This window comes from Gorilla gorilla, chromosome 1 (genome assembly GCF_029281585.2).
Source record: "Gorilla gorilla gorilla isolate KB3781 chromosome 1, NHGRI_mGorGor1-v2.1_pri, whole genome shotgun sequence".
Taxonomy (NCBI): Eukaryota; Metazoa; Chordata; class Mammalia; order Primates; family Hominidae; genus Gorilla; species Gorilla gorilla.
Window position 1 is genome coordinate 106,569,803 of NC_073224.2, and position 15,076 is coordinate 106,584,878.

Here is a 15,076-nt window from a genome sequence, read left to right on the forward strand (position 1 = left end):
CACCCTCAAGAGCCTCAAAGGATAGGCCAGAATTAAAGTCAGAAACTTTAATTTCCAAATATATTGATCAAAAATATACAACTTCAACAGCAACTCTTTATCCTAAGGAGAGATCCCGCAGTATATCTAGGGAAAGGGCCATAAAAGTGAGGGGGTAGAGGACTTTGGGGTATATCCCAAACTTCCCCTGCAACTAAACAGAGTTTGTTCTCTGCATTAACAACACAGCGATTTCCTCATTTCCTCCTGCATGTTTGGAGAGACTGAAGGCTCTGCAGTTCTTCCTCGAATGACAGCCTGGGTCCATTCCTCTCTAGGAGATGTCCAGGGGAAGGAGGACATCTGCTTACTACTCCTACAGTGTTTCTGGCCAGATCCTACACCCCATTTTAGAGGCTTCCTGATAGGCATGAGGGGAAGTCATCTACATCCATGGTATCTGAGAAGGAATTTATGCCTCAGTCGTGGCTTGTGCTGAGGTGAAGACCACACTCTTTCGGTTTTCCAGCCTCTTCTTCCTGGAAAGGGGAATGGCTCATGAGAATGACTGCTATCTAAGTGAAGCAGATTAGAGGTGAAATAGGAGAATGCTTTTTAACAGAAAAGAGGGCTGGGCAAGGTGTTTCACACCTATAATCCCAGCACTTTGGGAGGCTGAGGCGGGCGGATCACTTGAGGTCAGGAGTTGGAGACCAGCCTGGGCAATGTAGTGAAAACCCGTCTCTGCTAAAAATACAAAAATTATCTGGGCATGGTGGCACATGCCTGTAGTCCCACCTACTCAGGAGGCTGAGGTGGGAGGACCACTTGAGCCCGGGAGGTGGAGGTTGCAGTGAGCTGTGATAAAGCCATGCACTCCAGCCTGGACAACAGTGAGAACCTGTCTCAAAAAGCGGGTGGCTCATGCCTATAATCCCAGTATTTTGGGAGGCCGAGGCAGGCGAATTGCCTGAGGTCAGGAGTTTGAGACCAGCCTGGCCAATATGGTGAAACCTTGTCTCTACTAAAAGTACAAAAATTAGCTGGGTGTGATGGTGCGTGCCTGTAGTCCCAGCTACTCGGGAGGCTGAGGCAGGAGAATTGCTTGAACCCAGAAGGCAGAGGTTGCAGTGAGCTGAGATTGCACACCACTGCACTCCAGACTGAGTAACAGAGAAAGACTCCATCTCCCCCCTACCAAAAAAAAAAAAAAAGAAAGAAAGGACTGGAGGAATGGAAAGTAGGGCCTCACCGAATCTTTCTAGCAATGAAATAAACAGCCAGGAGAAGGCAGAGACAGCCAACCAAGATTCCTACACCTAGACTCAGCATTTCACCTGGGGGAGGATAAAGGTAAAAGGTGTCAGCCTAGGACTAACATAGATTTTGAGCCTTTCCCCCACTCGGTGAGGACACCTCCCCTCCCCGCATTATCTTATAAGGCTGCCTTACCTGTGGTATACGAGGATCCTGCTGTAAGAGAAGAAAATGGGTCAGTGGGACTTCAGATCCCCATCCCAGCTGGGAGCAGCACTCTCTGCTGCTGTGCCTGGGAGAATCCCCCAGGGGCACCCTGGGGTGGGGGTTGGTTCCCAGTCCAAGCAAGTCCCAGAAACCCCCTCCCCTTTTAGCCTTTTCTTCCCGTTGGCTCCCTAGTTCCTGCCATTGTGTCCCCCTCAGTTTCCCATCTCTTCTGAGCCGTGCAGAATCACCTTGGATGAAAGAAGCAAAGACCATGCGCTGATTGAGAGGCTGAGGGGCTCGGTAGTTCTGTACCAGAAGCTTAGAGGGCTCCTCTTCTGTGGAGAACAATGTCCCCTGAAGCTTTTCCAGCTGAGGAGCAGAAGCGTGGGAGAGGTGTTACTTTGGGGAGTGGGAAGGGGTCTGAAGTTACAACTGTGTCTCACCTCACCTCGTTTCTCCACCACTTACCTGTTCCATTGAAATCTGGGACCTTCTATAAAAAACTGTCCAGAGCACACTCTGGTAGCAAGGGGGAGTTGTGAGCGAGCCATTGTAGCGGAAGTACTGCCCCAGCTGTGGGGGGAGCAGCTCTCTTAGGTTGAAGGGAGGCACTGAGGTCTTCTGATCTGGGGAGAACAGACTGGGACTCATCTTCCTTTCAGTGTGCCCTAGCTTACCTACATACGGCTCCCAGAAGCAAAATTCCTTGGCTCTATGTAATTGCTTCATCCCAAGGCTTTTAAGGATAGTTTTTGAAAGTCTAATCTTACTTCCTGCTATAGATTTTTAAGGCTCACCTTTATGCCTGACTTCACGCAAGTGACTCAGAATGTGTTCATAAGCTATATTCTTAGTCTCACCCACCTGGAAGAGGAGGAAAGGGAGAGAGTTTGGAATGAGTCCATGTTTGGAATAAGAAATTTATGTACAGAATAAATGGTCAGGGTGGGCTGCTGCCTGCCATAGGAAGGAGGCCAGCAACAGAAATAGGTTTGAGGGTTGCAGAGGAAGTGGAGAGAAACCTGGAAGGGACTGGGGGCTACTGACCTCAATTAGGATGCCCAGGACAGCCAGGCCCTGAGGCCTCTCAGCAGCCTCACTCAAGCTGTCATAGGAATCAGAGTCATAATGTACAATGTGGAGCTAAAGGAAGGAAGAGGGAATTGAATCATGGAATGTCCGCACCCCCTTCAAGGCCTTGATCCTAGCTGCCACCATCCCCCCTCTGTCCCCAGCAGGCACTAAATCTGTCCCTCAAAGATTGGCCTTGTCCCCCCAGCATGACTTTTCCTAAGGTCCAGATCCTTTCCCCAGGACCAACCATCCCTGTTACTTTGTCTGAGTCCCAGCTCTTTGTTCCCTGGTACCTCTGCAACTGTGGCTTCACTGTTGATCTGGTGTTCTGACCCCCCTGGGGATCCTTTCTGACCCCAGTGCAGGTGGAGCTGGGCAGCTACATATTTTCGGGGAAGTCCACCCAGATACAGGGTAGAGGGCAGAGAGAGTTGCACTGTGAGGAAAAGAGCAAACTCGGATTGGTGGAGGCATGTGGATACATTCCCACTCCTGGGTTGCCACCACTTCTTGGGAGACTTGGCCCTCTTCCAGTTTTCTCCCCCAGTAGCACCCAGTTCCTCCCATAGGCCAGTGCTTTTCTAGCATATCTTCCTTTTTCTTGGTGAAGATCAAGTCAGTGCAATGATACCTACCTACTGAGCTTGGTTATAAACATTTCGATTCCCGCTTTGGCTACAGGATCCTGATCCCCATTCTCATATCTCCAAATTCATGGACAAAGGTTTTTGAGAATTCGTAGGTTAGGAGAATGCTGCTTTCCTCTGACTCCTGAGGTTGTTTGTTTATTTATGTCAGATGGGTAATGTGCCAACATCTTGACAAGATTCGAGGGCGGCACATCTTAGGCATGCTCATGAACACCCCATCATCATGCTCATGAACTACAAAAGGATCTGACTCCTAAGATCTGAGCTGGAGCCTACAACTCCTTGGAGCCTGTGCTTTTACCTGTGTGGCCATTGTTGTGCAGGTCCAAAGGCTCGGTGCCAGGCTGGTCATATCCGTGGGGCTGCAGAGCAGGCAAATCAGGGTCAAATGTCACACTGTCTGTCTGAATATCGATGGGCGACTGGGCATTGTTTCCACACTCAGGGTAAGAGGCTGGCCAATGGTCCTGACCATGTGGGCCTGTGGGGGTTACCAAAGACATCGGTCCCGTCCTCCAGCTCTAGCTACCCTTCAACAGCACCCCCTCCCTTTGACCCTTCCCCTAACCAAGCCATACATCTGTGTGGAGGTAGAAATGGACTTCCCTCCACCCAGGTTAAGACCCCAGTTGTATAGGGATGGGTGAGGTAGGAGTCCTGTTGAGTCTCATGCTGCAGTTCCCCTTCCCTACCCAGAGGCAGTGATGATTCCCCAACTATCCTGATGAATGGGGAGTGGTAGCTCTTTTACTTACCTGTATTTTGAGGACAAGAAAGCTGAATGAGGGGAGAGGGGATGCATAGAAAACCTGAATACCCTGAGAGATGGGATTAGAGAGTAGGAGTAGAAAAATGGGAGAAATAAAATGATCCTAGATAGGCCAGGCACAGTGGCTCATGCCTGTAATCCCAGCACTTTGAGAGGCCGAGGCAGGTGGATCGCTTGAGGTCAGGAGTTCGAGGCCAGCCTGTCCAACATGGTGAAACCCCATCTCTACTAAAAATACAAAAATTAGCCAGACATGGTGGTGGGCACCTGTAATCCCAGCTACTCGAGCAGCTGAGGCAGGAGAATCACTTAAACCCAGGAGGTGGAGTTTGCAGTGAGCCCAGATTGTGCCACTGCGCTCCAGCCTGGGTGACAGAGCAAGACTCTGTGTCGAAAAAAAAAAAAAAGAAAAAATCCTAGAGAGATAGGGTCTCCTGGAGGCCCCTATCAAGTGGCCTTGGGATTCAGATATCCTGACTTCTCATCATTCACTTCTTGCTCTCACACTGACCGTTTATCATGAACTTGAGTTTGGTTAAGTCATTAATCAGTAGTTCATAGGAACTGAGTTCCACCTCCCCCAGGGTCAGAAACTATCCTGCCAGCCTCTTCCTCACCCCTGACCTCCAGCTCTGTCCCAATTTCAGATGCAGGTTAGGGGTAGGATGGATTAGGATAGACGGAGCCAGAAGGAGACCTGGCAGCTAAGCTCAGAGTTCCCACCCAGCTTCCTTTCCACCCCAGCTCCCTCACTCCTACACGATTTACTGAGGACTTAACTAGCTTTTCTGCCAAATCAGGAGGTGTAGGATTTCATGATTAGAGCAGGATCTAGGAGCCATATATGTGAAACTCAAGGCAGGAGGAGATCCAGAAGGGAGGAGCTAGGGTGAGAAGCTAAAGGAAGTCTCCTCCCACCCGCACAGTGTGTCTTCCTGCCAGGTGAGGAGGTCCCAGTGTGAAAGGGTTGTCGGGAGGCCTTGAGATCTATCTGCTCACCCTCATACGTCCAGTGTTGACCTGCAAGGCAGAATAGTTTGGGTTACAGCCAGCGCAGCCTGGGGCAGAACCCTGGCCTCCACACTCCCCTCCCTCTGGCATTCTGTACTGCTCCACCTCCCTCTCTGCAGTCTCTCCTCCCTCTGCTCCAGCACTTTGCAAAGGAAGCCCTGAAACTGGACACCTCTGTGGAAAGGTCGGGGGGCCTATTTAAAATCACCAGCCAGGCTGTGTTGGTGCCTGCCGAGTAAAAGGGGAGGAGGAGGAAAAGAGGTAAAGCCCAGAGACTAAAATTAACCTGGATCCAAATGTGCGATTGGCCCAACCCTTTCTTTTCTGTAACCTGTGCCAAGTCAATCTAACACTTAGAAGATTGGGGTGGGTGGGGTGAGGGTGTGGGCAGAGGGTTGGAAGGATAGGGACTAGAAAGCGGGGAGGAGAAAGGAGTTTAGAGTGTGTGTGTGTTGGGGGGTGCTACTGAGGGGAGAAGGGGAGATTATTCCTTTGCTTTAAAAAATTGCATGAATAAAGCTACTGAGCTGTAAACTCATATGTAAATTCTTCCTTTCTGGTTCCATTAGCTCTAGAGGAAACTCCTCATCACCAGGAGGCTCTGCTCCCTACATTCTGAGATGGTTAGGGAAGGGCGGGAGTCAGGGCAGGGTCTACTCTAGATTGAGGGTGGTGGGTGGGCACAGGCAGCCAGGCTGGCAGGGACAGGATGAAAGTGAAGCATTGTGTGTAGAGAAGAGAGCTGCCAGCTGGGTCACATGCCAGGCTCTCGTGCAGTCCTGTCTGACGCAAAGGCTGAGGGTCTGCAGGTCCAGCCCCTCCCTACGGCCAAACTGCCTCAAGAAGAAAACGAAGGCCTTCATGGTTTATGCTGCAATATTCATACTACTAGAAACTCTGGAGAAAAATCCTAAATTCCTTCCTCTCTCTGTCTCTTATTCCCTTAAATTCCTCAAACTTGTGAGATGTCCTGCTCTTATCCTTGACCTATTCTGCTAGCCCAAGGGAGAGCTGGAGGCAGCCTCTCATTTTACCATATCTGTGGGACCCCCCAACAACTCAAACTCCCTGTTCTGTAAAGGTGCCTGTCCACTCTGGTCAGAGCCTCAACACACTTATTCTGTCTCTTCCTCCTCTTTCCCTCTTTTTTTCTTTCTCCTCAGATGAGATTTGTGACTCTCCATTTGGCTGCCTGCCTGCCCCCATCCTCTCTGCATTTGCCTTCTGCTCTCTGGACACCCCCCTCACCCTGCTCTTTCCACAAACCTCAGTTACACACCTAGTATGTGCTGGACACTGTGCTAGGCACAGGAAACACAAAAATGAGGTCTAGGAGTTCCTGGGGACACTCCTGGAGCGCTTCAGCCTGTTCTCCCAAGAATCCCTCCTCATCTCCTGGGAGCTCCTGAAAGTCCTTTGTAAACTGTAAAATGTCAAACAAATGTTGACTCTTACTGCCACTTTCAGAGGATAACTGGGGAGTTAGTCGCTCCACAGAATGAAGAGGGAGTCTTGGCCAAAAGGGGATGAATTGGAGATCAGGGTTGGGCAGGAAGTATTCTTCCCCCTACCCCCATCTATCCATCTTTTTACTCCAGGCCTCTTTGACTCCCTATTTGGAGGAGTTTGTAAATAAAGAAGTCCAGGAGTCCTGCCTGGGACCAGGGCAGTGGGGGAAAGAGCTCTGGAGAAAATCTGTAGCCTGCAAAGAGATTCCAGCACTTGCATGTGTACACACCCTGCCTGCCGCTAGTTCTCCCCGACCTCCAATAACAACAAGGCTGGAGAGACAAAACGTAAAGAAGGGAAGTGGTCTCCTCCACCCTCATCTCTGAGCCTATTATTCCAGCCTCTAGGCTTCCTTTCACACCTCTCCTCCCCCCATTAAGCCCACCTGGCGACATGTGAACATCAGCACAAATCCACACACAGACATTTAGTTGTACCTACCCCCATCTGCAGCCAGGATCCAAATCACCTCCAGCAGGAGGGTGGAGAACAACATAGTGTCCCAGGAAGGGGTGCAGGGGACTGGGAATTTGAGGACTAGAGGACTAGGACAGGCAGAGAGAGAGGGAGGGAGGAGTGAGAGAGAGAGAGAGAGAGAGCGCGAGCGAGCTCCTGGCGTGAGTGTATTTATCTCTGCTTCTCTTGATGTCTCTGTCTCTGTGGGCTTCCAGGGGATTTGGTGTTCAGTAGGGTATCATGGGTTTCTGGATCCCCAGGACAAATCTCTTGCTGCCTCTTTGCCCTCTCTCTTTATCTCCCTCTGCAGTCTCCACTCCACTAGCTGGCCAGCGACTTTACAACTGCCTCCTGCTTTTAAGGTGGCTCTGAACGGGTGTATGTGGGGACGGGGGGGGGGGGGGGGGGGGCTGCCTGGGCTGCTGGCGAACAGCTCCTTAAATAGCCAGTTAGGCATGCAGGATGGCCCCACTCGGAGCTGGAGTGCGGCAAGTTTCAGTGGAGCCCTGGCCCTGGCTCAGGATCCCAGCTGGGGTGAGCTCTTCCTTCCTCTGCTAGTCACACAGATGCTGTTTAGATGGGTGTTCCCTGGAGCAGGCAGGGTCAAGGAAGGGGCTTTGGGGTTCAACTCAGCCCCCTCAAAAGGACACTGTATTTTCATCCCCCGGCCTGATTTCTCCTCTGAGGAGCAGCTCCCTGGGTGGTATGGGGCAGATGGTGGGGGTACCTGTTCCCAATTCCCTGCATAAGCTGAGCTGCCCTGGAATGGGAAGAGTCCAGAATTAAGAGATATATAACAAGAAGGAATTAGGAACTCAGGGTGCAGGCGAGGGGTGGAGGAAGTCAATAACTAAAACCTTAGTTGTGTCCTAAGTTATAAGGAAGAGAAGTGAGGCAAGGAGAACTCATCTGGAGCAATCTCTTCTGTGCCTGCCACCACCCCCTTCCCACGGTGAGGCCTGGGTCCACGTGCCTGTGTGGCCTGGGGTTGGGGGAGTGCGGGGAGGGAGCGTTGTTTGCTGGATAAAGCCCATTTGTATGCCCAGTGGGGGAGGGGTGTAGCAGCACCATGGAGAGACAGCGGCTGTAACTGCCAGACCCAGCCACCTCCCTCTCCAGGGAGCCCAGATCTAGGGCGGCTTTTGTCACTGAAGAGGACACTGACCTCCGGCAGAGAGGCCAGGGCAGGAGGAAAGAAGGAGAGACTTTAGGAACAATCACTGCCACCATCAGAAAAAGGCGGTTTCCAGAGAAAGAGAGGGGAGGGTCTGGAGAGACCATGTGATCCAGATGGAAGAGGGGCTCAGGGTCTTCCTTCCAGCCCAACAAAGGGCTGAGGCAGGACATGTGGCACTGAATGAAACCTGCCACCAAGGAGCTGCGCCCGTGGAGCATGGAGGCTGCACGTCTCAGGAATGTGAACTGATGTTTGCTCCCCACGGGACTGGAAATCCCGATTGGAATGTACATCCTAAATCTCTCGTTAGAGAATGTGAAACCCACAGATACTTTCAAGCCAGACGTTGAAACCTCTTTCTCCTCCGTGCCCTTCACCAGAGGCACCAGCTGGGAGGATGCACCCATTTGAAGCTCCCTCTGCCCTCCTTGCTCCTGCCGAGTAGCAATAAATAGCCAAACAAAGGGAGCAGAAGCTAAATAAGGGAGCAGGATAAAAGCCAAATGAACAGAATAATGCATGTGCTGGATCATCAGCTCCTGCAGAGACAGGAGCTCACTGTGCCTTTCTATCCCCTGTGATTGATCTGCAAAGCCAAGCCATTTTGCTGATGTCATTTCCCTTTTTCTTCTCCTATCACCCTCTGAATTATTTGTCCCCTTCAGGAAAGTTTTATGTTTTGAGGTTCCCCAAAGCCCCATCCATCCCATCTAAGAAGAGTAAAAGACTTGAAGTATAAATTAGATTTCCCGGGAATCAGGGTACTTAACACAAAGAAACAAAAAAAGAAAGCAGAGACATCTTGGTATGAAAGAAGAGATTTAGTAGGAAAGAAGAGGTCTGAACAGAATGACCTCTGCCGGAACAGAGTTCCCCTGGAGCGCTGAGCTGAGATTCCGATTCCCAAGGCAGATAGCGTGTCTTGCCAGGCGCCACCTCCTGGCTCGTCTATGAATTTTTAAATTTTAATTTAAAATGCTTCGTGTATGTGGTTCCTTCTGGGAGGTATTTCACTGCTGCTGGGCTTTGGGATTTTGCCTACGCAACTGAACATTGTTTCACAAAGATATCTTAGCCTGGAATCAACACTTCCCTGATCTTGGGTGAGCAACGCATCCAGGTGCTTGTGCTTCCCAGACGACAAAGGCCCTCCTTTCTAGGACAGAGGGAGCCAGAAGGCGAGCGCCGTCCTCCAGGCACTTGACTTTATCTTGATCTTTGGCTTTACTGTGGATATTTCTTTTGTTGCTTTCTAGCTGTGCTGATTTGGAGTAGGTGTCAAGGGGACCCTTATATGTAAGTTAAAAAAAAAAAAAACTGACACAGCTCCCTCTCCCCACTCAGTCTTAGTTTCCACTCAAACTCTGGCACCTTTGTTTTAGTTCTGACCTCTCTCTCAAGCCCTTTCCTTGCTTGCATTGGCTAAAACCGTTAAAACCAAAACCAAGCATCTCACTGCCTTCTGGCGCCATCTCCTGTCATTGTAGATATACTGAAACTTGACTGAGATGAGGCGTGGTGGCTCACGCCTGTAATGCCAGCACTTTGGGAGGCTGAGGCAGGTGGGCCAGGAGTTCCAGACCAGCCTGGCCAAAACATAGCAAAACCTTGTCTCTACTAAAAATACAAAAATTAGCCAGGCGTGGTGGTGCATGCCTGTAATCCCAGCTACGCAGGAGGCTGAGGCAGGAGAATTGCTTGAACTCGGGAGTGGGAGGTTGCAGTGAGTTGAGATTGCTCCACTGCACTCCAGCCTGGGTGACAGAGTGAGACTCTGTCACAAAAACAAAAAACAAAAAACAAACAAACAAAAAAGAATTAAGTAATTTTGGAAAAAATGACCCTTTGGATCATTTTCTTAGTTTTCCAGTTCACATTACACAACAAATGCAGTATGAGAATCTTGTAAATTGAGGACCGGTAAAAGTTTGTGGTCTGAAAATTTGTAAGTCATTTAATTATAAGCGATAAGTTACACTATTTCAGTTGCAATTTTGTGTTATACATTGATTCCATGAACAGAACGCTGCCTGGTACATAACTGTTGATTGAATGAATCTAGTAATTGGAACATTTATTTACTGTCTTTCACAGAATTTTAGAGCAGAAGGGCCCTCAGGCATCATTCTAAACCCCTTGTTATACCCTGTAAAACTGAGTTTTGAGAGATTTAGGGATTTAGCCATGGTTAGTCATATAGCTGCTAGGCTAAACCAGAACAAGGACACAGGCACCAGTGAGCTTTCTCCTACACCATTGGTTCTCAAATGTCAATGTGCATCAGAATCACCTGGAAAGCTTTTTAAACTTGGAAAGCTTATTAAAATACAGATTTCTGGCCAGGTGCAGTGGCTCATGTCTGTAATCCCAGCACTTTGAGAGGCCGAGGCGGGCAGATCACCTGAGGTCAGGAATTTGAGACCAGCCTGGCTAATATGGTGAAACCCCATCTCCACTAAAAATACAAAAAAATTAGCCAGGCGTGGTAGCGGGCGCCTGTAATCCCAGCTACTTGGGAGGCTGAGGCAGGAGAATCGCTTGAACTTGGGAGGCAGAGGTTGCAGTGAGCCGAGACTGCACCACCGCACTCCAGCCTGGGTGACAAGAGCAAAACTCTATCTCAAAGATAAAATAGAATAAATAAATAGAGATTTCTGGACCTCACCCCCATAGTACCCGATTCTATAGTTCTGGGTGTGTCCAAATCTACATTAGCATTTCTCTTTCTCTCTCTCTCTCTTTTTTTTTTTTTTTTTGACAGTCTCAGCTGGGCATGGTGGCTCACACCTGTAGTCCCAGCTACTCGGGAGGCTGAGGCAGGAGAACCGCTTGAACCCGGGAGGAGGAGGTTGCAGTGAGCCGAGATAGCGCCATTGCACTCTAGCCCGGGCAACACAGCGAGACCCCATCTCAAAAAAAAAAAAAAAAAAAAAGACAGAGTCTCACTCTGTTGCCCAAGCTGCAGTGCAATGGCATGATCTTGGCTCACCGTAAACTCTGCCTCCCAGGTTCAAGTGATTCTCGTGCCTCAGCCTCCCAAGTAGCTGGGATTACAGGCATTTGCCACCACGCCCGGCTAATTTGGTATTTTTAGTAGAGACGGGGTTTCTCCATGTTGATCAGGCTAGTCTTGAACTCCCTACCTCAGGTGATCTGCCTGCCTCAGCCTCCCAAAGTGCTGGGATTACAGGTGTGAGCCACCACGCCCAGCCTCTCTCTTTTTTTTTTTGGAAGCAGGGTCTCACTCTGTCACCTAGGCTGGAGTGCAGTGGCAGAATCATAGCTCACTTCAGCCTCAAACTCAAATGATCCTCTTCTCAGCCTCCTGAGTAGCTAGGACTACATGCGCATGCCACCATGACTGGCAGGTTTTAAAAATTTTCTTAGTTTTTGTAGAGACAAAATTTTGTCATGTTTCCCAGGCTGGTCTCGAACTCCTGGGCTCGAGTGATTTGCCCAGCTTGGCCTCCCAAAGTGCTGAGATTATAAGCATGAGCCACCGCAGCCACTTCTTTCTAGTCACCATGAATAAAAGCACTATAAGTATTTGAGTACAGGTCTTTGAGCAGACATATGTTTTTATTGTTCTTGAGTAAATACCTAGGAGTGGGAATAAATAGATACTGAGTGCTGGATTGTACGGGAAGTGTATGTCTAACTTTGTAAAAAAACTGCCGGGCTGTTTTTCTTTTACTTTCTTTTCTTTTGAGACGGCATGGCTCTGTTGTCCAGGTTGGAGTGCAGTGGCGTGATCTTGGCTCACTGCAGCCTTCCCTTCCTGGGCTTAAGCGATCCTCCCACCTCAGCCTCCCAAGCACCTGAGACTACAGGTTCACGCCACCACGCCCAGCTAATTTTTTAATTTTTTTGTAGAGACAAGGTTTCACCATATTGCCTAGGTTGGTCTTGAACTCCTGGGCTCAAGTAATTCTCCTGCCTCGGCCTCCCAAAGTGTTAGAATTACAGGTATGAGCCACCATGCCTGGCCTCTTTTATTTTAGTATTTATTTATTTATTTATTTTTTGAGACGGAGTCTTGCTCTGTTTCCCAGGCTGGAGTGCAGTGGCATGATCATGGCTCACTGCAACCTCTGCCTCCCAGGTTCAAGCAATTCTCCTGCCTCAGCCTCCCAAGTAGCTGGGACTACAGGCACGTGCCACCATGTCTGGCTAATTTTTGCATTTTTAGTAGAGACAGAGTTTCACCATCTTGGCGAGGCTGGTCTCTAACTCCTGACCTCATGATCCACCTGCCTCATCCTCCCAAAGTGCTGGGATTACAGGTGTGAGCCACCGCGCCCAGACTATTTTATTTTTTTTTAATAGCGATGGGGTCTTGCCATGTTGCCTAGGTTCAAGTGATTCTCTTGCCTAGGCCTTCCAAAGTGTTGGGATTACCAGCGTGAGCCATTGCACCTGGTCCGCAGACTGTTTTTCATAGTGCTTATACAGTTTTTCTTTCCCACCAGCAATGTATGAGTTCTAGTTGTCCTCATCTTTACAAGCATTTGATATTGTCCGTTTAAAAAAAAAAAAAAAAGGTACAGCCGGGCACGGTGGCTCACACCTGTAATCCCAGCACTTCGGGAGGCCAAGGCGGGCGCATCACGAGGTCAGGAGTTCGAGACCAGCCTGGCCAACATGGCGAAACCCTGTCTTTACTAAAAATACAAAAATTAGTCAGGTGTGGTGGCTCGCGCCTGTAATCCCAGCTATTCTAGAGGCTGAGGCAGGAGAATCTCTTGAGCCCTGGAGGCAGAGGTTGAAGCGAGCCGAGATCATGCCATTGTGCTCCAGCCTGGGCGACAAGAGCAGGACTCCATCTCAAAAAAAAAAAGAAAAAAGTAGCTATTCTTCTAGTGTATAATGGTATCTCATTTTGGTTTTAATTTAGGATATCAACTTTTTAAAGGGTTTTTGCTATATTTGTTACCATATTGCCTTCCATAAAGGTTATACTCCTTCAATGGTATTTATACAAGTTGTTACTCTTTTCTTCTTTGGGGAGATAAACAAAGGACTCTACAATTGGTGTTTCACACTAGGCAAAAATTCAATATTTTTCTTTCCCTTGTGACCTTTTAGCTATCATACAGAAATAAAATTCACTTGTAACATGGTTAAATTTCTGTACAGTGAATATCATCCTTTCATGGACTTTCAGAATAAAATGAGAGATATGTTCATTTGGAGGAAATTTTGGCTTAAAGATAAGTAAAGGCTACATTAGTGAGTGTAGCAAACTCTTAAAAAACACATATTGAAAGTAAACTCATTATTTTATGAGAAAGTATAACACTAAAATAATATATACTAATGCAAAATACTGTTTGTTGAAATAGCTCAAATAATTAAGCAGGAGAAAATCATAATTAAATAGATCAGATTGCACCAAATAATCACCCAGCTTCTATCAAATTTCACTATATTTCAGTAGAATTACATTCAACTCTGATTACTTAGATTTTGTTTTTGGTGTTTTGTGGAAGCAATTGGCTTGATCGAGCTAAAATTAAATGGAAACACAAATACAACACTGGCAAAAATATCTAAACTGTATTAATAAATAGAGAAATATACCTATTGAAACATGACAGATGAGTATAGCAAGGTCCTGTCAACAGATATTGTACATTGAATAAGTTTGAATTTGGCATGCTAAATTTCTATATAACAAGATATAGCCAGGTGTAGTGGCTCACACCTATAGCCTCAACACTTCAGGAGGCTGAGGTGGGAGGATAGCTTGAGCCCAAGAAATTTGAGGCTGTAGTGAGCCATGATCACACCACTACACCCTAACCTGGGTGACAGAGCAAGAAAGACCCAGTCTCTAAAACCAAAAAAACGAACCAAACAAAAACAAATCAAAAAAGTTAAACAAACAAACAATATACCTACATTCTTATCTTTCACCACAGAATAAAAAATGTTGATATCAGTTTAAAGACTGCTGGTCCACTCAATATGTTTCATTGTGTTTATGGAAGGTCCACAAGTCAGTGGTTAACTAACTCACATTATTATTGTTATTATTTTTTGAGACCGAGTCTTGCTCTGTTGCCCAGGCTGGAGTGCGGTGGCGTGATCTAGCTCACTGCAACCTTCACCTCCTGGGTTCAAGTGATTCTCCTGCTTCAGCCTCCCGAGTAACTGGGATTACTGGCTCCCCCAACCAAGCCCAACTAATTTTTGTATTTTCAGTAGGGACAGGGTTTTGCCATGTTGGCCAGGTGGTCTCAAACTCCTGACCTCAGGTGATCTGCCCGCCTTGGCCTCCCAAAGTGCTGGGATTACAGGCGTGAGCCACTGCGCACAGCCTATTTTTAAATTTAATTTTATCTTTATCAAAGTAGAACAGGTACATAGTTTAAAAAGTCAAATAGATCAACATAGGTTATAATTAAACACTCTATTCTTCCCACATCTAATTCTTACTTCCCAGAGATAATTGCTGCAACTTTCTAACTTCCTCCTAGTATTCACCTCAAATTTCCAAAAACATATTTATACTGCTATGTCTTGAGTTTTTAGAGTTTCAGGTATTTGTGAAAGCTAATCCACCATGTTGGCTTCTGATTAACCCCAGTTCTGGGAAGGCCTCTAAGATTTCAAGTTTACCTATTGTTCCTGGTGTAAGAGCAGGTATTACCATACATTCTGCCCTTAGCTCAAACAACCTTGATGTTATCGTATCTATACATCCCTTCTGAATCACCCTTTCCCTGTAGTATAGAAGCCCCAGGTCTGGGGGTAATGGAGCAGGAAACCACCATCTCATCTCACCATTGCCCAAGACATGCACACGGCCTCTGTTCATAAGTCTCTATTAAATGTTTATTTCTAAGAAACTGGACTTGTCAGCCTCTTTCTTTGGCCTCTCAGCTTCCTTGGACTTTTGGAACAGGTTTGCATAGGCCTGCCCACTGCCACAGAATTACCTATTAACTTCCAACCATAAAAGATGAGGAGTTACTTCTTTTACAT

General features: G+C 47.8%; 1 protein-coding gene and 1 non-coding gene across 5 annotated transcripts; both read right to left on the bottom strand.

The window, feature by feature from the left end:
- Positions 1-32: 32 nt before the first annotated feature.
- Positions 33-7,307, bottom strand: CA14 (carbonic anhydrase 14). Of its 4 annotated transcripts, none has more exons than XM_004026571.5 (11): positions 6,898-7,307; positions 4,936-4,956; positions 3,469-3,648; positions 2,811-2,953; positions 2,491-2,586; positions 2,241-2,307; positions 1,912-2,069; positions 1,692-1,812; positions 1,432-1,452; positions 1,232-1,316; positions 33-518 (listed from the first exon to the last, which is right to left on the bottom strand). In XM_004026571.5, exons 1-11 carry the CDS (start codon positions 6,950-6,952, stop codon positions 452-454), a joined length of 1,014 nt encoding a protein of 337 aa, XP_004026620.1. In that variant the 5' UTR covers positions 6,953-7,307; the 3' UTR covers positions 33-451. The 4 variants fall into 4 exon arrangements, with proteins under 4 accessions (XP_004026620.1, XP_018877213.1, XP_018877215.1 ...); XM_019021668.4 differs by having other exon boundaries at positions 1,432-1,449; positions 6,898-7,296; XM_019021670.4 differs by lacking the exon at positions 1,232-1,316 and having other exon boundaries at positions 1,432-1,449; positions 6,898-7,295.
- On the bottom strand, positions 3,310-3,413 carry LOC115932404 (small nucleolar RNA U13). Its single transcript, XR_004068688.1, has one exon. It is a non-coding gene; the product is annotated as a small nucleolar RNA U13 (small nucleolar RNA).
- Positions 7,308-15,076: the final 7,769 nt, after the last annotated feature.

Coding starts and splice junctions, on each gene's coding strand:
- CA14 (XM_004026571.5), bottom strand. CDS start 6,952: ATGTTGTTCTCCACCCTCCTGCTGGAGGTGATTTGGATCCTGGCTGCA. Junction 4,957..6,897: donor GATCCTGGCTGCAGATGGGG/GTAGGTACAACT, acceptor TCTGCCTTGCAG/GTCAACACTGGACGTATGAG. Junction 2,587..2,810: donor GTGAAGCCACAGTTGCAGAG/GTACCAGGGAAC, acceptor TCCTTCCTTTAG/CTCCACATTGTACATTATGA.